This window comes from Ischnura elegans, chromosome 6 (assembly GCF_921293095.1).
Source record: "Ischnura elegans chromosome 6, ioIscEleg1.1, whole genome shotgun sequence".
In the NCBI taxonomy this organism is placed as follows: domain Eukaryota; kingdom Metazoa; phylum Arthropoda; class Insecta; order Odonata; family Coenagrionidae; genus Ischnura; species Ischnura elegans.
This window is the reverse complement of record NC_060251.1, coordinates 5546754-5570022: the sequence shown is the minus strand read 5'-3', so window position 1 is coordinate 5570022 and position 23269 is coordinate 5546754. Positions and strand designations below refer to the sequence as shown.

At 39.1% G+C, this 23269-nt stretch overlaps 1 protein-coding gene across 1 annotated transcript in view; it reads right to left on the bottom strand.

The window, feature by feature from the left end:
* LOC124160208 (H/ACA ribonucleoprotein complex subunit GAR1-like) overlaps positions 1-23269 on the bottom strand; it is a 110402-nt gene that overhangs the window by 5580 nt on the left and 81553 nt on the right. Inside the window, exons 2-3 of the mRNA XM_046536000.1 lie at positions 7945-8044; positions 2151-2243 (exon numbers count right to left, since the gene is read on the bottom strand). Coding sequence (XP_046391956.1) covers positions 2151-2243; positions 7945-8044 — 193 coding nt within the window. The remainder of the gene's footprint in view (positions 1-2150; positions 2244-7944; positions 8045-23269) is intronic.

Sequence of the window (23269 nt, the reverse complement as noted above, 5' to 3'; positions counted from 1 at the left end):
TTTCAAATTTGTGAAGTCAATGAAAAGTTAGAACTTGAAGTTGCATGAATTTCTAATCCTTTCCCCAATTCATCGAATTTCACCCGTTTCATGAGCATTGGATTTCGTATGCAATCCTCTTGGCTTGTATGATGCTTGCCGCTACCATTTTGTAGTGTTCTCTATATACAATAGTGACCTAATGTAGTACCTAATCGCTGTCTTTACATTCGTGTCGTAAGAGATGCGCAAAGGGCCGTGAGAATCCGATACCTCCATCATATCACCACGAATTTTTTACATTGGCATAACTTTGACCCGAAACTGTTGGTCCTCGCTGGCAACTTTCCTCCTGCCATACTATCAATTCTTACCTTATTTTCTGCCTCTCATGAAAGTTTACAAAGAAATGTTTGCGCAAAAACTTTCCTTGGATTCCTTTTTCTAATGAAAGACTTTCAAAACCGCTGTAAGTTAAAAGCTTCTGTGATTAGGTGTAAGTAACTTGCTTTGAGTTGCTATTTTAATGGGTTTGCCGGAATAATAATTTTAAATCGGAAGTCAGTAACTTTGTGTCGTTTTTCAAGTTGAAGAAATCATGGCGTAATATTGTAGTATCATGAATTGTAGCTATTTCAAGTTAGAGTATGCGTAGTAATGTTGACATGTGTCACTAGTTTTTCCGGGTTTTGCATCAAGGACTTTTGCGTGGTTTATAATTCAAGTACGGCTGAGTTGAATCGCGTTAACCTTCAGTGTGGTGCTACATAATTACGTGGTCATAAATGTGGGGATAATACTAGGATGACGATGCGCTTGTCATTGCTATTACATATGCATTCCTACTTGAGAAGTTTTCTTAAAAGGCAATTGTTTTTGGAGTCGTTAATCTGGGTTCTAACTTCCTAAAAAAAATTTCTTAGCATCTGTCTCACATTGTTTTATTATGGTGTCTTGGGATTGAAATCCTGAACATATGTCACATTTTCACCAAATTTATTTGCTCCTCAGTGTGACGTTTTTTCAAAATTTGATGGATTCCTCAAAAGTTTTATTATCTATCTTAAATTGTACGGCTTTTGATGAATCATTTTTATAACGTTTTGCATGTTGAATCATTTTCCCAATGTTTAGTCTCCTCTAATACAATGCACAATTGGGGCACGAGTTAAAATATTATGCAATGGACGAGTTAAAAGAGAAATCTTTGGAAATCGCACGTTCCCCGGTTGAAAGTGTAAATGGTGTAAAGTATCCTTAGAATTGGGTAAAGAATCCTCTGTAATCAAGCTATCCATTATTCGGACATATTTTTTCACTATAAATAGCCTATTCCTGCTTTTGGGAAATGTGAAGCTGACACATTTATTCCCATAATAGATAAATGTATCCTATGAGATTTGCCTGAAATAGCGGATTGGTATAGATTAATATGGGTGCTTATGTATAGGTAATCATTTTTGGCTTCTCAAGTAGTCGTAGAATAAAATGATATCTGCCGTACTTGATGGAGGTCTTATCACTCTTCCAATCAAACTTCTCTTTCATCCATATTTTCCCTATTTCATTACATGTGTTTTCCATCTCGCTAACCGAATATTTCCATACGTAATTTCATAGCTTATATTTTGATGTGATGAGTGTACTTGCATATTTGTAAATATCTACGTTGCCCTGAATGATTATGAATAACTGAACATGTTTTGGTTTCTCTCGCAATAAATCACATATATCATCCTTCTAACAATATTTTATGGCATTATGCTCGATCGTTTAACAGTGCTGTGTTAGAGTATACGAAATATACTGACAACATTGTTCATTATACCGTTCTACTTAGTAGAAGAGTTTTATTATTCTCTCATTGAATAAATATAAGCATACAGTCCTCCAACTGCAACTCCTTGGAAGACACACACATAATACCTTTTGTTTGATCACAAATTACATAAAATAATAAATACCCTTGACAACATGGGAAAGTAAGCAGAACATAATGTGAAAGACCTTTCTTTCATGTTCGTCACACACCGAACGGTGAAAAAATAATGGTCTGAGGAAAGGTCAAATGTGAATTTGTGCTTCACTGAGGACGTGAGGTATGTCGTTGGGTTTTGAGGTTGAGGTCAGGATTTGGAAGAAGCTTCAGTGAAACATGGAACCTCTCCTACCGGCACGCGGGGGCACGAAGCCGAACCCGGACCCTCCGATGACGACGCTGCTCATCTCGAAGTTCATTGGCGCGGGCGGGAACTGGATGGGACCTGTGGCGCCGCCATGAGGGGAAAGAAAGAGACAGCGTTAATGTCGCCAGCTCATTGCCTTAAAGGTTTGAAACGGAAATTTTAAAAAAGTGCTGAAGAAAAATTTCGAGGCATGATTTTTTTTTAATTAACCAGAAATGTATTCAATGCTTCTAATGGACTCGCGGTTGATGAATTTTAGTGGCATCTAAATTTTAGGGAATAATCTGGATAATTATGTTATTTGTATAAAGATTGTAAAACAGATTACTTTTGAATGAGTGAAAATTAGTTAGACCTACCAAGATGAGCGATAGTTTTCTCGAAAGTTGGTTTTATAATTTGACTTTTGCCTCTCATTTTCCTATTTTTCGGTTATTAAATATTTTTATCGCCTTAGTTCATTTTTTACTATTTACATACGTTTAGTATCTCCACATATAATTGTAAATTTATTTTATTTTCCTTTAAGTAATTATTTATTTATTATTGTTAGTTTTTAAAGTCCATATTTATTTAATTTGGAGTGCAATCATATTGAAGTTCTCTGGCCCTGCTTTAATCTAATTTAAATTAGATATTTACAGCTTTTGTTTAGTATTTATTTTAAGTACTTCATGCTATTGGCGTAAAATATCAGGTGAGTTAGTTATTGTCACATTTGTTAGTGCGTGAGAATTGTGATCACTCATGCATATATTATTATATACTTACAATTAGAATACATTGTTTTCACTTGCAATGTGATCAATTCGGATCTTCCATGCAGATAAAAGCTAGAGTTTGTTATTTTTTATCAGCATTAATATATTTTATTATTTTATAATTATTTGTTATTTATGAGTGGTTAGTGAAAAGATTATTCAATAGTTTATTTTGCCTTTCTTATGGTTAAGAAAATAGTTTGTGATACCATGAACGGGATTAGTTATTTATCACAGTTTGAGTAGGACATTATTTATTATTATTAGTGATTAGTAGATTTGAAATGTTTTAGAGCAAATATAGCCCGGAGTTATTTAAATTTTTATGGAGGCGTGAGAAATGCTTACGTATTTACAGTCAGCATTTTAGAGATCTTTGGCAGCGTTGCAAGTTTTTTTGTAAAGAAGCGACATGTAAAGCCTCGGAAAGCATGAGAAGTTTAATTTACCCACCAGGTGTGTGTTTTTTTTTAGATATCTGTGTGGATAGCGCCCCGTCACTCACTCAACTCTACGCCGACATTACGAATTATGCTTTGAAAAGAAAACGTTGAATCGTTTAAAAAAATTAGGGACGAAGTCTCAAGGAAAATTTTTTTTTTAAACTTTAAAAATTCACAGATTGAAGTGAATATTAACGGAGTTTTTATAGTTATTAAGCTAAATGGAGCATAATTATTTCTAAAAACCATAAGATATGACTTGCTCTTGGATAATTAATAATTCTGCGATATTTTCTCTGACGAATAGCTTTAAGAAATAACGTTGCATTATGACGTGATACATGAATTCCTTGAGAAAAGTTTTCTTGCTTTGCATTTCTGAGTTTTCTGAGATTCTTCATTACAGTTTGAGCGCTAAGAAAAAGCGGAAATAAATCTAGTCGTTATTCGTAGTCAGTGATGAGCTGTTTTCTTGAATCCAAGGATTCTGAGATCGTCAAGCAAATTGCTTGGGTGGAGAATGTTTATGAGTGAGCTTGCTGGCTGATATGTGGAGTAATTTTTACCTCGCTAGGAAGATAAACATGATCCGGATCCGGCCCGTGGCCTTCAACTTTTATCTCAGCGTCAAACGGAGTGACTATCTTCATCGCCTCCCACGATCGCTTTGCCAAGGCGACGCCCTTTCGGCAATCATTCAAGCTCGCTACGCAGCGGAGGTTGCAGCTGCCGTCAGTCATTCGTGCCCTCAAATGTTATGCAAAACGTTCTCGCGATTTTACCAGTTTATTATGATTCCAATGGCCACCCTACTACGTAAGATCAGCTCACTTGCATTCCAAACGCTTCCTGGAGATTGGATTTGTTTTCGGATGAATTAGAGGCTTCAAAAACACAACTAAAGAGTAAAAATTCCGAAAATTTAAAGCTTCTAATGTTACATTAGCTAGTGATGAAGTATACATAATTATCATATTTATTCGCCTGTTACATCTATTCACTGCATCAGTGAGAAAGGATCGCATAGAAAATTCTGGACGAGAAAGATGATTTACTTTTAATCATAAAGCGGCTAGTGACGGATTTTTCTCTCGTGTTAATGCTTGAAAAGTTGAAAGCAAAAGGTTTGTGCTTTGATATAGGATTCTGTGGTGTACCGTAAATTTTGATGGGTGATTTCGTTGCCGCCTCAAAAAAAAGCTGGTATAATCCACCGGTGACGCCGATTTACGAGTGTTAATAAAAGAATTCTGTCGATAGTTCTAGTCCATTGCTCCCTTTCGTTTGAACTTTCCGCAACCGTGACCTTGGGAGCAGTTACAAGCAGTCATTGCTGCCACGCCCACCTACGGGCTAGGCGCAAGGCGTACGGACGTAAATTCCCACTAAAGAGACATGGGCAATCGGGTGAAATGAAATGGTCTTGAAGGTTGACAACCTCTCCCTACGACGAGCGTGATAAATGGATCAGAGTGTAAGTAAAGGATAAAGACTACGCTCTCAATTTCAAGGCGTGCATGAGTCTGTATGGGGTGGATATAACCATCTTGAACTGACTTTAGATTTAACACGGTCGAATTAATGAAACACAATAGTAATCTCCAATGACCATAACGTTAGGGATACGTCACGGGTACAAAACAAACAACTATGTTCGTTTGCTAGAATGGAAATTAAATCCTTCCATTTATATATTCCTGGCGGTGTCCACCGGTTACTATCACTGAACAATTCGACCCTATCAAAGTTACCTTCGACTTGAGTGGGTGCTTGTGAAGGGTTTCCGGTTGAGAGGCTGAAGGTCCGAACCCTCCCGTTCCAACACAGTAATTTGTCTCTTGCTTGTGACGTGATCCCTAACGCTGCGGCCATATTTTCTGTTTCATTATTGAGGCCGTAGAGCTCTATGTACCTGATATACGGTCAAATTACAGTTTATAAAAAATTTTGCAATTAAAAACCCCATTGTTTTTATTTTCGCTTCCTTTAAAACTGGTGGAAGATCCTTAAAGAATAGGTTTCTCGCCTATTTGAAACCTCTATGCTAAAAATGTTTTGTATAAAAAAATATTTAAGCTGTAAAAATCCTGTCACAATTTTTTACATAAGTTTTTCTGTTATACTTAGTGGGATTCATCGAACGATGGAAATCTTGAAGTAGCTGCACGACAGCGGGGCTTGAACGTAAATTTTTTTTCCCAATGAGACTATGCATTTCATTTTAACCATGCTAAATTCCATTAACTTGCATTCCTATATGCGGGTCAAGACAGGTTGTAGCAGTGTTGCCGAATTTCATTGCAGCGAAGGAAACTTATCCGGTGATTTCATTCATAAACTCGGAGAAAATTGCTACCGTGTACTACGGGGTCGTCGAGCGTTCAAGTCTCTCGTTATTCAATGACGCTTATGTGACAATGTTACGCGGCAGGCGGGCGCAACTGCTTATCCGTATGGTGCGTTGGATAACCCCTCATGAGCTGAAAGACGCAACGCCCTTATTGCTGCACGCGCTGCATCAGATTCCGGGCCGCAGTTCCGTGTGTGACTCGCGTTTGTCTTGAGTTCAAGGTTCTCCCGGGCGATTATGAGTCGACGAGTTTGTTTTCAGCCGAGAGTGTTGGTTGGGCGCTCCCGGATGAGAATGTAATGCACTGCACCGGGAGATTGACATTTTGAGAGAGGGAATGAGGCGCACTGTCATCGCGAGTAATTTATGAGATGCCCTCGGGTGCGTAACCCTTAACGAAGTAACCAACACTAGTGAGAATTTGCGTGCTTTTCCCCCCGTGATCTACTCTTGTGTCTTAAGATCCAGTCACCCTTGCCTCATGAATGTTGAATCCTTAATGCTAAACGTATTCACCCTACTTCAGATATCTATCCACCACGTATTCATCTGTCTAATTGCGAATGTTTACTTAAGAATATATATATATATATATATGACTTTTTAAAGATGGCGTGATGGGTCTGTTTTATAACAGGGCAGCGAATTATACTGGATAAATTCGATTCTTTTCAACCACTGTCCAGTCATGTGCAATTGTCTTCTTCCTGGGCAAATTATAGGCTGGGGAAATGTTGGGAGATGGACTCACGAGAGCATTTGTTTCCGTGGAACCACAGAGGTAATCATTTCGTTGAGTTTTTGTTTCGAGACCTAAATTGCGTGTGAATATGCGTTAATCGCCCTGGTCTGGCGTGCGTGTCTCCGTTCACGTCCAATGGAGATCAGGCCGCTTCCCTCCCTCCTCCATTCACTTTCAGTCGGCTGTGGCGTGGAGGTCGCGCCATAGCTCTCGGTCAAGACGGCAGTGCTGACTCCGCAATGGCTTTCCGCCTTTTCGAAGTGAGTGACAGAGGAGCGTATCCAAGGTCCCTCATGGATACTGGCCGATCCGAATCCGGTTGGATAATGTTGCCAAAAGCATTACTCGTAACACATGATTTGACTCGATACACCAAGAAAACTACATACACCATATGATTGCATTTCGAATGATGCCGTAACTGCGAAAACGTATTTGAAGACCTTGAAAATAATTTGTGGAGCAAAGGAAGTTGATTTGATTCGTTTTTTTCTGAAATAATTGAACTTGAAGCCGTTCTCGACCCGAAAAATCGCCAAATGTCCACGGTGGTCATTCCACGTTTTTCCAAGTGACGGACCTAGTGCCGAATAGATATGGTCTTTCGTATCGGGTCCAATCGAAGTGTCGGAATTTTTTCTTTTGCCAACATTACCGAGCATTACGAGCATTGCCACAGAGGATTCTCTAGATGCATTGTCACTCAACCCGCATTCTAATGGGTTTACAAAATTCGCCACTTGCGTCGCTGAAGGGCAGAGCGATCCTTATTTCACAGAAATATAAGATTTTATTTGTGCTATTGACCAATATATATGTTCGTGATGATGTGGCCTATCAAATTCATAACTTTTCAATGTTTTTCTTCGCAATTTCAGATGATGAAACATCTTGCGTGCTATGAGGGTAATCTTACGCCACATTGAGTCCTGCTATTTTCACTACGGACGTAATATTATGCCATCCGTCTCTTGAAAAATCGTACCTAGTTTGCAATTTTTAAATGTGATATTGACGTCTAAATAAACAAACGAAAAAAGCAAAATCCATTCTTTAAAATGTTACCAAACGCCTTGCATCAAAGGCTGGTTATTAAGAATGAACACAGAAGTATTGAAGATGGCTAGAACTGGGGTACGGATCTACAGTACTGGGGCCAGCGCGGTAGGTGTTTGATGCAAAATATTGGAATGAAGTGGATCGCACTGCGCTCAACGCCACGCTGCAGACAATTTCGGAAACCAATTGAAATGCGCCTAAAGTGGAATGCATGTGTATAATGGGACGGCTTCCACTTATTAATTCTTTTTTCTGGAACTGCATCGGATCGGCCAGTGTGATGAGGGACCTCACCTATTGCGGGACTGTGAGTGTTGTCTTTTGGCCTCCACCTTACCCCTGTCTTGGCTCCCTCCACCGCCTCCACTTCCCCCTCCACCCCCCTGCTGGGAGTCGCCTCCACTCCCCCCATCCTCTCCCCCACCTCCGTTCTGGGCGAATCCGCCGAAGTCCTGCGCGGAAGCCAGCGCCAACAGCAGGAACACCACTGCGGAAGCGACGAAGCTCACGGAGAAGTAGCGGGCCTGCCATAGGGAAGAGAAGGAAGGGGAAGAAAAACACGAATTAAAACAATGCAGCACTCAAAAGCTGTGGCGATAAGCGGATTTTTTAATCCCCTAATACTACTTTAGAATCTAGAGAGCGTTTCAGCTTAATCTGGTGGATATTTGAATAAACACTTTCAATTTTCAACGGTTATAAAATTCATTCTGACCTAGATTTTGAAGATGAATGCTGAAGCTGATGTAGTAACACCGGAACCTAAGTCGGAATAAGTTTATAATCGTGTTAAATCGAAAGTGCTCATTTCAATGTGGAAAAATTCCACTTCATCACGTTTGTATTTTCGGATTTCTTTTATCTGGTGGATTTCTTACGTTTAATTAATCATCGAATTTACCAGGAAATTGTTCATAAATACCTTAATACCACTTCACTATAGGCGCCAATACATTTTGTTGAAAAAGACAATAATAATATACTCTTAAGACAATAAAAAAGTATTAAAACCGGTTGAGAAGCTAAATTGAAGTATTCCTTCAAACTTTATTTTTTTCCTCGACTTACTTGTTCCTGTCGAGTATTTTAAACTAGAATATAATATTCGTTTCAGAAAATAGAGCAGTTTTTGCAATTAATTTCAACAGCTAGATTAAATGAAATCAATAAGTACCCTAAAATCGTTTGGGTATTGAATTAAATACTGCTGTGGTATCAAAGCATGCAAGAATAATAATTAGCGACGCAATCATACTTCCTGCTTAGTATCTTCATTCAACAATGTGTTCATTCACGAGCGAAGAAAAGGATCATGAGTGATAATGCACTATGTGATCTTTTTCATGGTCAGGTCAGGTCTATTTGCCTTGTAAATGAAGCTCATTGATGAAGTCAGCGTGCTTGAAAAATATCAAAAGCCTCCTTGGACATATGCTTCCTTTGCCATTCAAATAACGTGAATGCAAGCTGTTTGAATTGGAAATGAAAAGGACGACAATATCTATGAGGATGATTTGCTTCTGAACAGCAGTTGTATATCGCTGGCCTTGAATGGTATTGCAAAATTCCTCATATATATAGAATGCAAAATAGAAATGGCATCACACTTTTCTCTATCAAAGCATGAAAAAGGAAATGAAAAAGCAAGCTAGATAATGAGAATGACTATTTTATATATTTATCAATATATTTTGTATAATTGAAATGCCAATAGATTGGCGATGGACCCGTAATAGCGTTATTGCGAATATTCAGGGTTGATTATGACAATAATTTATCATATCTACATAATAAGCATACTTTTTCTTAAAGTCCCTTAGCCACGCATGCCTTTAGACTGGCATAACATTTTAAATAAATCAGCGAAACCACATACAGCACGTGCACTATATCACTGTGTGTTTGGATGTTAGAGAGGCAATTGTTAGTAACAGGGGCGAGGAGGTGATCTTGGACGAGAGTCAGATCGGGGAGGGGCGTCATGAATTCAGAAAAAGAATTTGAGAAAAAGACTCAACCTTTCCCTATCAAACAGCATTATTATCAGCGAGAAAAACTGTTTTCTGCATATTAATTCCACGTTGTGATCTAGGAAATTCAGTGCGTCAACACATAATGGTTACCGAATCAAATGCTGTCGCTCTTACGCGTGATTATTGTTACATTATGCTTTTTAATTCCCTCCATTGCATCGCATCCGTTAGGCGTTCACTATCGCCGAGTGGTAAATGGAAAGTAGAAAGCCTTGACAAGCGATCAGCTGAAAAGGTCCTTGTGCAGTTGAGCGCTATATCCTGCGGTGGTCCTCTCAGTCCGACTGATAATGAGGATGTGTCGTTAGCTCTACTCCGAGGTTGAAGCCTCAGGAAGCGGTCATTTGAACTTTTACCCGTTTCACACGTCTTTTCCGCCCTTCGAACCACGCGGGAGCTGTACCTTTATGCAGAGTAAATGCACTTTAAATGAGGGAGTGAAAGACAGTCCTCGTTAGGATGGTCATCATTATGAAAATCCCGAAATTTTTAGAAATCCTGCATTAATCATTTTGACCTACCGATAAGCTTTGAGCATTAACGATATTAATCTACCGATAAGCTTTGATAGCTTTTTGATAATTCGACAGCTTTTTGGTAACTTCAGCATGCTAACTTAATTATTTTCGAGTTTAAAACATGCACGAACTGTGATAAGGAAGAACAAACAAAACATAAGCAAATTCAACACCTGATTCTACTCTTGAAATATACAAAGTAGCAAGCAATACTAAGTCTTAAAAAAAATAATTTTCCGTCCGGAAAGTAAGAACTGATCCAAGCCAGGTTCTGATCTTATATGAATATTTTTTGTCAAAATTTGAAATTTGGGCGAAGATATTAAAAATATAAATAGCAGAAGGTTAACTTAAATAAAATGAGTAACTACTGTTGAAGTATGCGTCTGGCTACTATGATAATTCTCCGAATCATTTTTTCTACACTGGAGCGAATTTTATTCCCGAAAGAGTGAAACTTCAGTAATTTAGTATGAAAATACCCTTTTTCCTTGATAGCAATGGTTGCAAGCAGAGAAATTCATATCCTATCGAGAGTGCGATTGCAATTTTAGACCACCAAAACGCGTCCACAAATCAGTTGTCTAATTGATAGTTCATTATTAAGCCATCATTTTATTTCTTGCATGCGGTCAACGCAGTTGACAAAATAAAGTTTTGTAGAGTAGTTAACTCATTATGGTGTTCTAAAAGATAAAAGGCTGCTGTTAAAGTTTCTCTTCATTCCACTTCGGGAGAAATAAATTTTGTTCCAACCACAGCTCCACTAACAGACACCGCGAAATAGCCACGCTCACTCAGTTTTTCAACCCATAGGTGCGGGTAGACCTCATCCCAAACTAATCCAGTGTCGTAACGTGCAGGAAATGACACACACTCAAGGCTTGGGGGCTTAAATCGTTTCCCTTGCCGTTGTCACCCTTGGAGCGTGTCCGAAGACCTGAATAGGGATTTGAATCCTGGCTTCCTTTGGTGCGAAGACCAATAATGCTCAACTAAGTGGGACACCTTGCTCTCCTGTTAAACCTGTATAGAGTCTATGGATCCGAAATTCACCGCTTAACGCTGAAAAAAATGTGCCGATTCAATAACGTAGCAAGTGGACTCACCATTTTGTTGAGTTGTGGTTGGTTGGTGCGATTCCTTAAGTATAATGCGATCGTTGAGATCTCCAGAGGTGGAATGTTGTGTTCTACTCGTGCCGTCGGGGTTTTATATACTTCCCCAACACTGTGCCTCACACCACATCGCTTCCGGACTACACCCCACCCCACCCACCTCCCTCCCCCCTCCCTCCCCACTAGCATCCCCCGCGTCACCATAGCAACGACCTTAACTCACGCGCGCTCATCTGAGGGATCGACACCCAAGACTTCCACTGCAACCTTCAATGGGGTTAGACTCGTTTTCCTCAATTTCACGTTCCCCTACCGTCTTCCTGCCCGCTAATTCTGCAGCCTTACTGCTCTTCATATTTTTTCTTCCTTGCTAACCGTCGTAAATGCGCACATGGTGACACATAATGTCCAGGAGGTCAGTGGCGCAACGAGGGGGAGTTTTGGGGGATAAAACCCCCCCAGAGCTCAGAGGAATTTCAAAGTTAAATCAATTTTACAAATTTGGATCAGTATTACTTACAGAATAGTGTTAGGATTAATCAAATATCACTCAGAAAGCCGTAAAACTCGCCATTTTGAACCATTATTCTTAAAAAATTTCTGTAGTAGGGTCCCCGCAACTCCTGCTTACCCTGGTGGGTTTGCAATACCCAAACACCCGTAAGTATTAGTTGCGCCTAAAACCCCCCTAGCCTTAATTCTTAGCTGCGCCCCTGAAGGAGGTATCACTGCGGCGTCGTTGTTCTATAATTTATAATTTTTATCTCTGAGGTACCTACGTTTTCAGGATCGCCGAAAGTGTACTATTTCTACACGCAAAGAAATAATAAACATTTGTTATCCAATGATAATTCCTGTCAATATGTGCCAAATTTCGATGAAATTTCATTGCTGAAGCTAATACCCGAAATCCAAGGTATTTAAGTGAATTTTGTAGTTCTTGAGGCTTTTTTTAGTGAAGTTTCTTTCACTTTTTCATGATTTTAACGGCTGAAATCTCTGGAAGGGAAAATAAAGGATTCGCCAGAAAAAATTATTTTAGGGTTATTTTTCTACTAGCTGCTATAGCATGAAAATTGGTCGATTCTTTCTCATCATTGTCATTTCAACTATTTTTAGCGGAGCTCGAGGAAAGTGGACACTTATATTCTGCAAGTGTTTTATTTAGTTAATGATACATTGTTTGAATCTGGGTCCATACTTATTTCATCTTTTTTTAATGCATGTAAATACTTATATCCGACTCCCTAAATATTACTAGAGATCGTGTTGAAGTTATTTCGGGTTTCCCACCGGATGAGGTTCTCCATCTCTGCCGACATTTCGATGGTCGTGTCGTCCATCGTCATCAGGGCTCTGATGACGATGGCCGACACGACCATCGGATGACATCGGCATCAAGCCCTGATGACGATGGACGACACCACCATCGAAACGTCGGCAGAGATGGAGAACCTCATCCGGTGGGAAACCCGAAATAACTTCAACATCATCATACGCCGGGAAAACCTCAGATCTTTCTTCATTACTAGAGATCGCCATAATGCCAAAATCTAGATTTTTTTCATAAATTTGCTACCTTCTTGTCAACCTTTGGCAATCAAGTAAAAATCGAGCATTACCTGAGAATTATCAGTGTTCGAGTGGCCGGCAGAAATATCGACCACCGAGGTACACTCGTCCATTCTGCTCAGTGAAAATGTAATTTACGTATGAAGGGACCATCTATGATATGTCAATTATTAAAACTTTTGGTAAACCAGCGTCTTGTGGCTCTAAAGTAAACGTTTCTCACCCTCTGCCGGGGACCTCTTCAGGACTAATCGATACCTCCAGTGCATAAACGCTCAAAAATCGCCCACAGACTCAAATCCTCTCATCTAGACACCCCATATAATACTAGATTGGCGGATTTCATTCAGTGGGTGATTGTTGAGCGCTTATGCAGTGGAGGTATCGTAAAATGTCATGACCTGAAGATGCATTTCGAAGAAGTTTTAGCTACTAATAAGTTTTAACAATACATATAATGACACATAATGGACCGCGTAAGTTTTGAAAACTTCATTTATGATACGCTTGGTAAATAGATTAATTATAATCAGTCAATTAATGAGTTTATTTCAATCATATTAACTTGATTACCAATCGCAGTGTGGAAGGAGGCAGCTTTAATAGGTGGGTTTTCATTGCCTATGCTTAGATGCCTACTTAAAGACGGTGCTGGGGGTCTCAAACCCCCCCTCCCTCTCCATTCACTCTGGCTGCCCTTCTCATTACCCCCACCTCTCTTCTGCAGACCACACCGGTGGCCTTCCACGCGCCCCCCACCCCACCAACAATCAGTGAGAGTTCTCTCTCTCTCTCTCTCTGTGTCTCGCAACTCGACCACCAGGTAGTGCCCCGGTCGGATCTTCACGGCCACGGCCTTTGCTTGCCGCGTGTCCACCACTTCCTTCCTTCCGACGCATCTATTGCTTCTTTTTCAGACCGCACTCGCTGAGACATTCTTCTTTGTTTTCACGGAATCTAAGACTCAAGGGGAATAGATAGAGGACACCAGGGACGCATCTAGGAATTAAGGCTAGGTGCGGTTTTAGGCGCAACTAATATCGGAGAATCTTCCATACCCTGGGGGGTATGATATCCCCGCTAGGGTAAGCGGGAGGTGCGGGTGCCCTCCCCCAGAATTCTTTGTAGATAAATGGTTCAAAATGGTGAGGTTTGCGGCTGTGTGAATAGTGTAATGTTTTGTTTGTGACACATCCGTCCCCATAATATTAGTCACTAAATTTGTCACATTAAAATTTTTATTAAAAAATCTCCCTGAGCTCTTGGGGGGGGGGGGGGGGGATTTATCCCCCATCAACCCCCCCTCGCTGCGCCACTGAAGGAGGCTACACTCCCGTCACGCAGACGATACATTTTTGCTTCACTTCTTGCGCTTTTTAGTAATTCTCTAAATGTCCGCAGCGAGGCAATGAGCGCAGGGCGAACAGTTTACTCCCAATTTTCTACTTCCTTAATTGTTACCAATGATAATCTTTAAAAAATGAAAATTCTGACTTCATTGAATGTTAGAACTGGCTTCGTAGCGGCCTTATTAATGGTGGAGAAAAATTGAGTCACGAAATTTTAACCCCCGATAACTGACGCCAGGAACCAAAATTACTAATGATTCTCCAGTCGATAACGCACATTTTTTTAACCAAAGAAACTTTGAGTCAACTGCTCAAAGGTTCTGTCGTCAAAATTAACGTCAATCAGAGCGCTTGGTTGGTTTTGGAACTAAATATCATGAGTGATTTTGGTTCCTACTGCCATCAGCAATCTAGGGTTGAAATTTCGTGACAAAATTTTCTCCATCCTCTATACTCTGTCTCTAATCTTTTTTTATGCGGTTTTTTTCACCAAACTGTAGTATTTAGGCAGCCAGAAGCTCTGTTGTCTCTTGATGTCCCACTTCCTTCTCGTTGTGCCCAGAGCCTATCTCTAGATGCACGGTGGGCTTAGATGTAGTCATACACTTAATTTTGTCGGTGGAGATGAACATATTGTATTTTTTTTAATCAAATATGAACAGGAGTCTCAGAACGGAGGAAGAGTTGTCGGGTTTCCAGTCGGGTCCAAGGGTTTTATCAGCACCGACGTTTCGAGGGCGAAGTCTGCCATCGTCTTCAAGGTGAATCACCCTGAAGACGATGGCCGACTCCGCCCTGGTGAATCAGGGGGATTCACCCAGAAGACGATGGCAGTCTTCGCCCTCGAAACGTCGGTGCTGAAAAACCCTTGGACCCGGCTGGTAACCCGAGAACTCTTCCTCCAGTCTATTTGCCGGGAAAACCTTAGATCCTTCAGTCTCAGAACGATTTATTTTATTATTATGAATATAAATTTCGGTTAAAGGCCGTGACAATGGATTGTTTTTTTCGTGAAATCCGGATCCCTCTGCCGCCTCCCCCGCGAGTGGGGATTTCTGCAAATCTATTTCATTGCGCGGTGGATATCACCATTAAAAGGGTCGACTTGTTGCAATATTCATTCTCCGACTCATTGTCGACCTGGAAGTCGTCGCCAAATTAGTCATTTCTCAAGCATTTTGAAATGACTGCAGCAGACCGAAGCAAATGCTGGGGAACACACATTGTTTTCCTCCCTTTTTGTAATTTCGTTCGTTTCAAAATTTCCAGCGTATGCCGCTGCTAAAATGTTCGCTTGACCTTGGTTGGTATTGCTCTCTTCGTTTACAATTGCGAAATTGTTGACATTTGTAATTTTCAGTTGTGTTTTGTCTCTGTTGGTTGGTTACCAAGATTGTTTATTGATCTGTATTTGTTAACAATCCTTATGTGTGTGAAGTTAAAATACGGTACTACTAAAACTTTTAAAATATGAAGAGTTATTGCATTTAATTCATTTACAACTACCAGTGCTTTCCAATAAAATACCAACAGAGGTTATGGGCCCAGGACTGGTAAATTATAAGAAGTAAGTGAAGTCTTCATAATGTCGTCTGACGCATCCGGTATATCGTCTCACATTAAGCCGTTGTGTGGGCGTGAAGGATATCCAACTTGGAAATTTAAGCTGAAGGCGTATTTAATAGATCAAAACTTGTGGCATGCTGTTGATGGATACCCAAATGATGATCATACTGATGCTGCTTCAAAGTCCAGGAAGGATGAGCGTGCCCTAGCTAAGATTTGTTTGTGCGTGGACGATTCCGCTATCATACATGTAAGAAGATGCAAAACAGCTGCTGAAGCATGGAAAGTTCTTGCCGATGCATATGAAGATAAGGGTTTTGCCCGGAGACTTAACCTTCAAAAGACTTTGTACCGGTTATCCCTCGGAGATTATACGTCCATTGAAGAGTACCTAACTGCCGTAATGGATACCGCTCAGAAGCTTGCTGATATTGGGAAGGAGATTCCTGATGAGGATTTAGTTGCTATTTTGCTTGGAGGTCTTCCTTCACATTACGACCCCCTAGTAATGGCACTCGAGAATTCAGGAGTTGAAGTAACGGTGAACATGGTGAAAACTAAACTCTTAAATGAAATGTCCAAAAAAGATGGTGCAACTGAGACTGCATTTGCATCCAATGCGTCTCGAACTATTCCGAAGAAAAAGAAGTTCCCGAAACGCAACAACTCTCAAGATGGTATCGTCTGCTATGGATGCAACCAACCCGGCCATAAAAAACCAGACTGTCCAAACAAGACCAAGAAAACGGCACAGACATCGAGTTCAACCCACAAGCAGCTACACAAGAAACAATACACTTTATTCTCGGATTTAGGTGTTGGTGGTTGTGCTCAAAGCAATAAAAATGATTGGTTTGTGGATTCCGGGGCAACTGCCCATATGACTCCTCATAAAGATATTCTGTTCAATGTTAAAAGTAACTCTGGTTTGGAGATTGTGTGTGCTGATAAACGTAAGTTGCAGAGTGACAGTATAGGTGATGTCATGATTCACAAAAGTAATAACAACAACAGTATTAGTAGTATTTCTGAAGTTGTTCATGTGCCTAATCTTGCTACAAATCTTATATCTGTGTCAAAATGTGTTTCAAAAGGTTTTGTTGTAGTATTTACGAAAGAAGGTGCTAAATTTTTTCATGATAATGATTGTAGTATTTCAGGGAATGTTTTAATGACTGCTCTTCCCAGTAACGGGTTATATAAGATAGAGTCACAGGTATCAGAAAAGTCCCTGGCTGCTACAACTAACCCTTCTCAGCAAACTCTTTGGCATTGGAGGTTGGGACATCTCTGCCGCTATGGTATGAATCTACTGAGAAATGGATTAGCTGATGGAGTTGATTACGCCCCTGAGGAAAATAGAACTGTATGTACTGCATGTCTAGAAGGGAAACAGAGTCGAGAACCTTTTCTTAAAATCAAAAGTAAAAGGGCGACTAAATGCCTAGAGTTGATTCATTCTGACCTCTGTGGACCATTCAGTGTAAAATCATTAGAAGGAAATAAGTATTTACTTGTATTTATAGACGATTACTCTAGAATGATATTTACCTATTTCATTAAAACAAAAGATCAAGTTAGAGTAAAGTTTCAAGAGTTTAAAAACCTCATGGAAAAGCAAACTGGCCAGAAAATTAAAATTTTACGATCAGATAATGGTTCTGAGTATGTTAATAGGGAATTCTCAGATTATCTTAAGTCAGAAGGAATTATTCACCAGACTTCCATACCCCGTACTCCTCAGCAAAATGGTGTTGCTGAAAGGGGAAACAGAAGCATTGTGGAGAAGGCTCGTTCCATGTTGCATAGTGCCAGACTACCTAAGTCATTTTGGGAAGAAGCTGTGAGAACTGCTACGTATCTCAAGAATAAATCACCTCATAGATCCGTTACAGGAATGACTCCAGAAGAAAAATGGACAGGTGAGCGTCCCAACTTGACACACTTAAGAGTATTTGGCTGCCGAGCTTTTGTACATATTCCAAAGGAGGAACGCAAGAAGTGGGATAGCAAAAGCAAGGAACATATATTTGTAGGATATAGTGAGAATAAGAAAGCTTACAAATTTAGGGATCTTTCTAATTATATGAAGGTAGTCCATGCTAGAGATGTTGTGTTTTTAGAAAATAATTTTTCCGGTGAGAGCAGTACTGATGCTCAAATTCCTTTGGATTCTTACAATGAAAATGCAGATTCAACAAAAGATGAAGCTGCGGCTGCTGTTAAAATTCTTTTGGATTCTCCTTGTGAAAATGCAGACTCAACAGAAGATAAAGCTGGGACTAATGTTCAAGAAACTGCTAAGAGTCCTAGATATCCTCAAAGGGTACGTAACAAGAAACAATTTCCTGATCATGTTGTTTTACAAGCAAAAAATTTCTTTGACAAAGAACCTACCACATTTGAAGAGGCTATGCAAAGTGAAGACAAAGAGCATTGGATGAAAGCAATGATGGAGGAATTAGAGTGTCTTAGAAAAAATGAAACTTGGAAGCTAGTGCGAGTTGCAAATAAAAGTGTAATACCATGTAAATGGGTTTACAAATTGAAAAGAGACAATGGTGGTAAGATCATCAAGTACAAAGCTCGTTTAGTTGCTAAAGGTTTTGCTCAAACTCATGGTATAGACTTTGAAGAAACTTTTTCTCCGGTAGTCAGAGGTTCAACTATCCGTTTGCTGTTGGCTATGGCAGCAGAACTGAATCTTGATGTTGAACATCTGGATGTCGAAACTGCTTTTTTAAATGCCACTTTAGATGAAACCATCTATATGACACAACCAGAAGGTTTCATAGCTGTAGGTGAAGAGAAGAAGGTTTGTCTATTACAGAAGTCTATTTATGGACTCAAGCAGGCTAGTCGTGCTTGGAACAAAACAGTTCACAAGTTATTGTATGAGATAGGGTATATTAAATCAAAACATGAACCCTGTGTCTACTTTAAACATATTGGAACTAAAATAGTTATTATTACATTATATGTTGATGATTTCTTTATATTCTCCAATGATGAGAAAGAAAAGAAGAAATTGAAGGAAGAATTGAAGAAGAGATTTGTCATTAAGGATCTTGGCAAGATCAAACATGCCCTGGGAATGACTTTTACAAGAGATGAGAAGAGGGGAGTATTCAAGATAGACCAGAAACAATACATTAAAGATGCTTTAAAGAGTTTTGGCATGGAAGATTGTAAGATTGTTTCGACCCCAGTTGACGTTAGTCAAATGAAAGAGAAGGGTAAGGATATCATAGATGTCCCGTACCAGTCATTAATTGGAACTCTCATGTATCTCTCCGTCAACACGCGGCCAGATATTTCCTTCATTACTAGCTATCTCTCCCAGTTTAATAAGAAGCATACAGATATACACTGGAAGATGGCCAAGCGGGTACTTCGTTATCTAAAAGGTACTATGGAAATGGGACTCACATACAAATGCACTGGGAAGCCTATTTTTGGTTTTTCTGATGCAGATTTTGCAAATGATCTAAATGATAGGCATTCATACTCTGGATATGTTTTCACTTGTGCAGGTGGACCAGTCTCCTGGAGTAGTAGAAAACAAAAATGTGTTGCCCAATCGTCTTGTGAGGCAGAATATATTGCTCTTTCCGAGGCTACTAGAGAGGCTATTCATCTAAAACATCTTATTTCCGAATTATTTCAGGAACAAGAAATTATTACTATTTTTGAGGACAATCAGAGCGCTCTCAAGTTAGCAGAAAATCCTGTTTTCCATGATAGAATGAAGCATGTAGATGTGAAATACCATTTTGTTAGAGAACAAGTAGAAAACGGTAATATAAACGTAGATTTTCTCTCCACTGAGGAAATGACAGCTGACATACTTACCAAGGGCTTAAATCGTATAAAACATGAAAAATGTATGAGAGGTTTAGGCATGGTTTAAAAATAATAAAAAAAAAAAAAATTTGTAATTCATTTGATGGAAATGCTAAAGAGCTGTTTCAGCACATCTTCAATTACGGGGGGGTGTTGACATTTGTAATTTTCAGTTGTGTTTTGTCTCTGTTGGTTGGTTACCAAGATTGTTTATTGATCTGTATTTGTTAACAATCCTTATGTGTGTGAAGTTAAAATACGGTACTACTAAAACTTTTAAAATATGAAGAGTTATTGCATTTAATTCATTTACAACTACCAGTGCTTTCCAATAAAATACCAACAGAAATGAAGGTAGGCGCCTATTTGGCGACATGCTTTCCGCGGTGGAGTTGGTTATGTGTGTAGCGGCTGTATGTTTCCGCTGCTTTGGGCTTCTGTGGGTGCCTCTCATTGTGGGGTAGGGTGTGGCTGGCCTAAGAGCATAAGCGCGGTGGGATAGGCTGCTAAAGACTTAAATTGATCCCAGGGGACTCCGTGACTATTTTGAGAATTAATCGCGCCCAATCCTTTTTAAATTTGGAATAGGAAAAGTGTACTTCGAAAGGAAACTAATCAAAGATAGGAAATAGAATGACCATTGTTTGACGCTTCCTTGTATTGAAAGAAACACATAGTAGAAAAATTTCGTAATTATTTTAATAAGAATTTGTACCTATGTTCTACATATTTTATAGCAATAGCAATAGGTAGCTATAATTTACTGTCGGTAATCCTGTAGTTATTTCGATTTGACTGAAATATCATGAAGCATAATAACCCCAAACCCAAAATATTTTCCAAACAATCTTTTTTTTTCATTTTTTAAACAATAAATCATCATAATTTATTTTTTTATTATTATAACAAGCGAATAGAATTCGATTTGGCCATCGATTAGGTTATTCCAATACGCAACTTGGTATATCATTTGATTGAAAGAGAATGATCGAATATTTCCGCATTTAATTGACGCAATTAATCGTTGCTGTTTTTAGTATTGAGAGACGAAGAGACGATCGAAATAAAAGTGTAAAAATGTAAGGAAAAAGGGGAAAGGAATTTAGAATTCATTGGGCAACATAGATTATAGGGTTACAACCTCAGCTTAGCTTCAATCGATAATCCTCTAATAATATGCGGGAAAGCTATAAATTAAATAAATAAAAAATACTCCTGACATATCCTCATAAACGGAAAATCACTTCCACAGTAATTGTTATCTCAGAGTTGAAAGTATGCGGTTTTCATTGAATTTAGTGCCTATCAATTAACTGTAAACATCTTGGATTACAGTAGGTTCCTAATGCATGGGATAGTAAAGAAGGGAGTAATCTTCATTTGAGCATATTTAACAGCATTCTTTTCCATTAAATATTGATCCAGGAGGCCTTTCCTATGAGTTGATTAACTTTTTACGGTGGAAAATATGGTAGGACGTATTTCTTCCACGCAGCATTAAATTGCGAATAACGCACTGTTTGTCGTTGAACAAATATTTTCCTTTAATTTCTGAAACCTTTTAACCACCGTAGACCTGATTGGTCACCGTAGTTTTTACCGATTATCCTGCCTATCGAAACTTCAATGCGCATGGACAGACAAATCATGGTATCGCATAATTTTGGTTTTGTTATCCGTTAAAATGTTTAGTGAGTACCTCGAGTTGCAATTATGTCGCCCCTTTTGTGAAACCAATAGTATTTAAGGCATTTTTGTTATATTAGTAAGCATTTTGACCTTGAGACTTTAGTTTGCCTATAGCTCCTATTTAGGATTACGCTAGCAGATATCTATTTTCACGCTGATCAAGCAAGAATTTGAGTAGCGTGTATGGAACGTGTCCAAGAATACTAGGTATCCGGTTGATAGATATAATATACGGCTTACAGCAAGGTATTCAAATACGATCCATATGTGCCAAAAACAGTGTTTTTATTGGAGCAGCGTTTATCTTCGTTAACTAAGGAATAAAGGGATACAGTCTTCGACTATTTTTATTGCTATATTATTAAATATTGCTAAAAGAAGGCTATTGCCTGGTTGCAGCATGAGATTTAAATAAATGAATGATAATTCTACCTATATATGAACAAAGTAAAGAGACAGAATATACACCTATGGTATAAAAAAAAACATTAACTCGAATATCATTCAGATAAAAAATGAAGCTTGAACCAAATAATGCAACTTCCAATTCTCCCAAATAAATCATAATGGTATCAACCAAGAATCGATAAACACTTGCTCTTAAAAATTTTAGCAAACACGGGGTGGATCTTAAAAAGGTCTTGAGGCTGGTCGTTTTACTACACTATCCCTCTATGTGGGAGGGATTTTTTTTTTCAAAATATCCGTTTTCTGCTTCTTGAACTTAATTTTGAATTTGTGATCGTTCCTTCCAATGTAGGGGGGTGAGTCCAGCTTCTGACCTATTTCCCCCAACCCCACTTTTTTGTAAAGGATTAAAGTATTTATAGACCCCACATAACCTATTTATGGTTCTCGTTATCTTTAATGGTTTCTATCCCGAACACCATAGCATAGCTCTTACAGTGTCCTCCCCTTCCATTAGCACTGAAGGGTGTAATAAAAATTGCTGGAGTTCACTTGGTTGAAAAAAATTATTACAGAGCGCAGTGTTCCATACATATATTTTGTTATCCACTGGTGATGAAGGTTTTTTTCACTTATTATTAATCATGCGAATTAATCGTTTATTTTTTAAGGTTGCAAGTGGCTCATACCGTACTTGAGTCGGAGGCCATGACTGATTCCAAGTATCCTTGCGAAAAATCCGTCATTATTTCCGCAATTGCGGTTAATAGTGAGGAGCGAACGTGATTTTTGTGAGCCTTGATCGAGACCGATAGACCGTGTCTCTGCAGTCTGATCGCCTCTGCACCGGAGGCTGTCCTTTTTTATACTGGCGAGGATTTTGCTCAATTAATTCTTTAAATGGCGGACGTTTACAAAAAAAACAAGCATGTCAAACTGTGAGTCTGATGATTTACGTCATCTATTCTATTTGCCGACGATAATTGACGATGCACTTTAAACCAACTGTGACGTAGAGAGGTACACGCATGATTTGTCTCCTAGGATACGCTCTGATATTGCTCAAATTTACCGCTTCGCTGAATTACATCGCTAGGGTTCTCATGGTCCTTGCGAGTGATATATCCGGTCACCTTATTATTTCCACTCTCACTTGATATCCTTTAAACATTGCGAGCCTTATGATAATTTTTAAAAATCTTCTCTTCCCGTAATCTGGGATATTTTTAGTGTCTAATGAAGTGAAAGCTCCTTATCTAAAGATTAGCTTAGTTTGACTTACATATCACGGCAAAACGAGCTGCCTTAGGTTTACAAAGCTATTATCTATTCCTTTCAGAAAAGGTGAAACTTTGTGCTATTGCAATATTAAAAATTTTATCCAATGAAAAGAACACGTGTTATAATACTTGTGTTAAAACACGTGTCACAAACGTCGCATAATGAAGACTGCTTGTAGGTGAGGCAGGCCTTGAAACAGTTGAAAAACTTGAATTTGCATTAATTAAAATTGTGTGCAGTACAATACAGATAATTTTTATTCATGCTGCCCCCGAAACATAGCTCAAAGTTTTGATGCGATGCAGGCATAAGGTGATGTGTGATGCTGTGGTGCATCCAGAATGGTGGCATTGGGTCATACCCCCGCGAAAA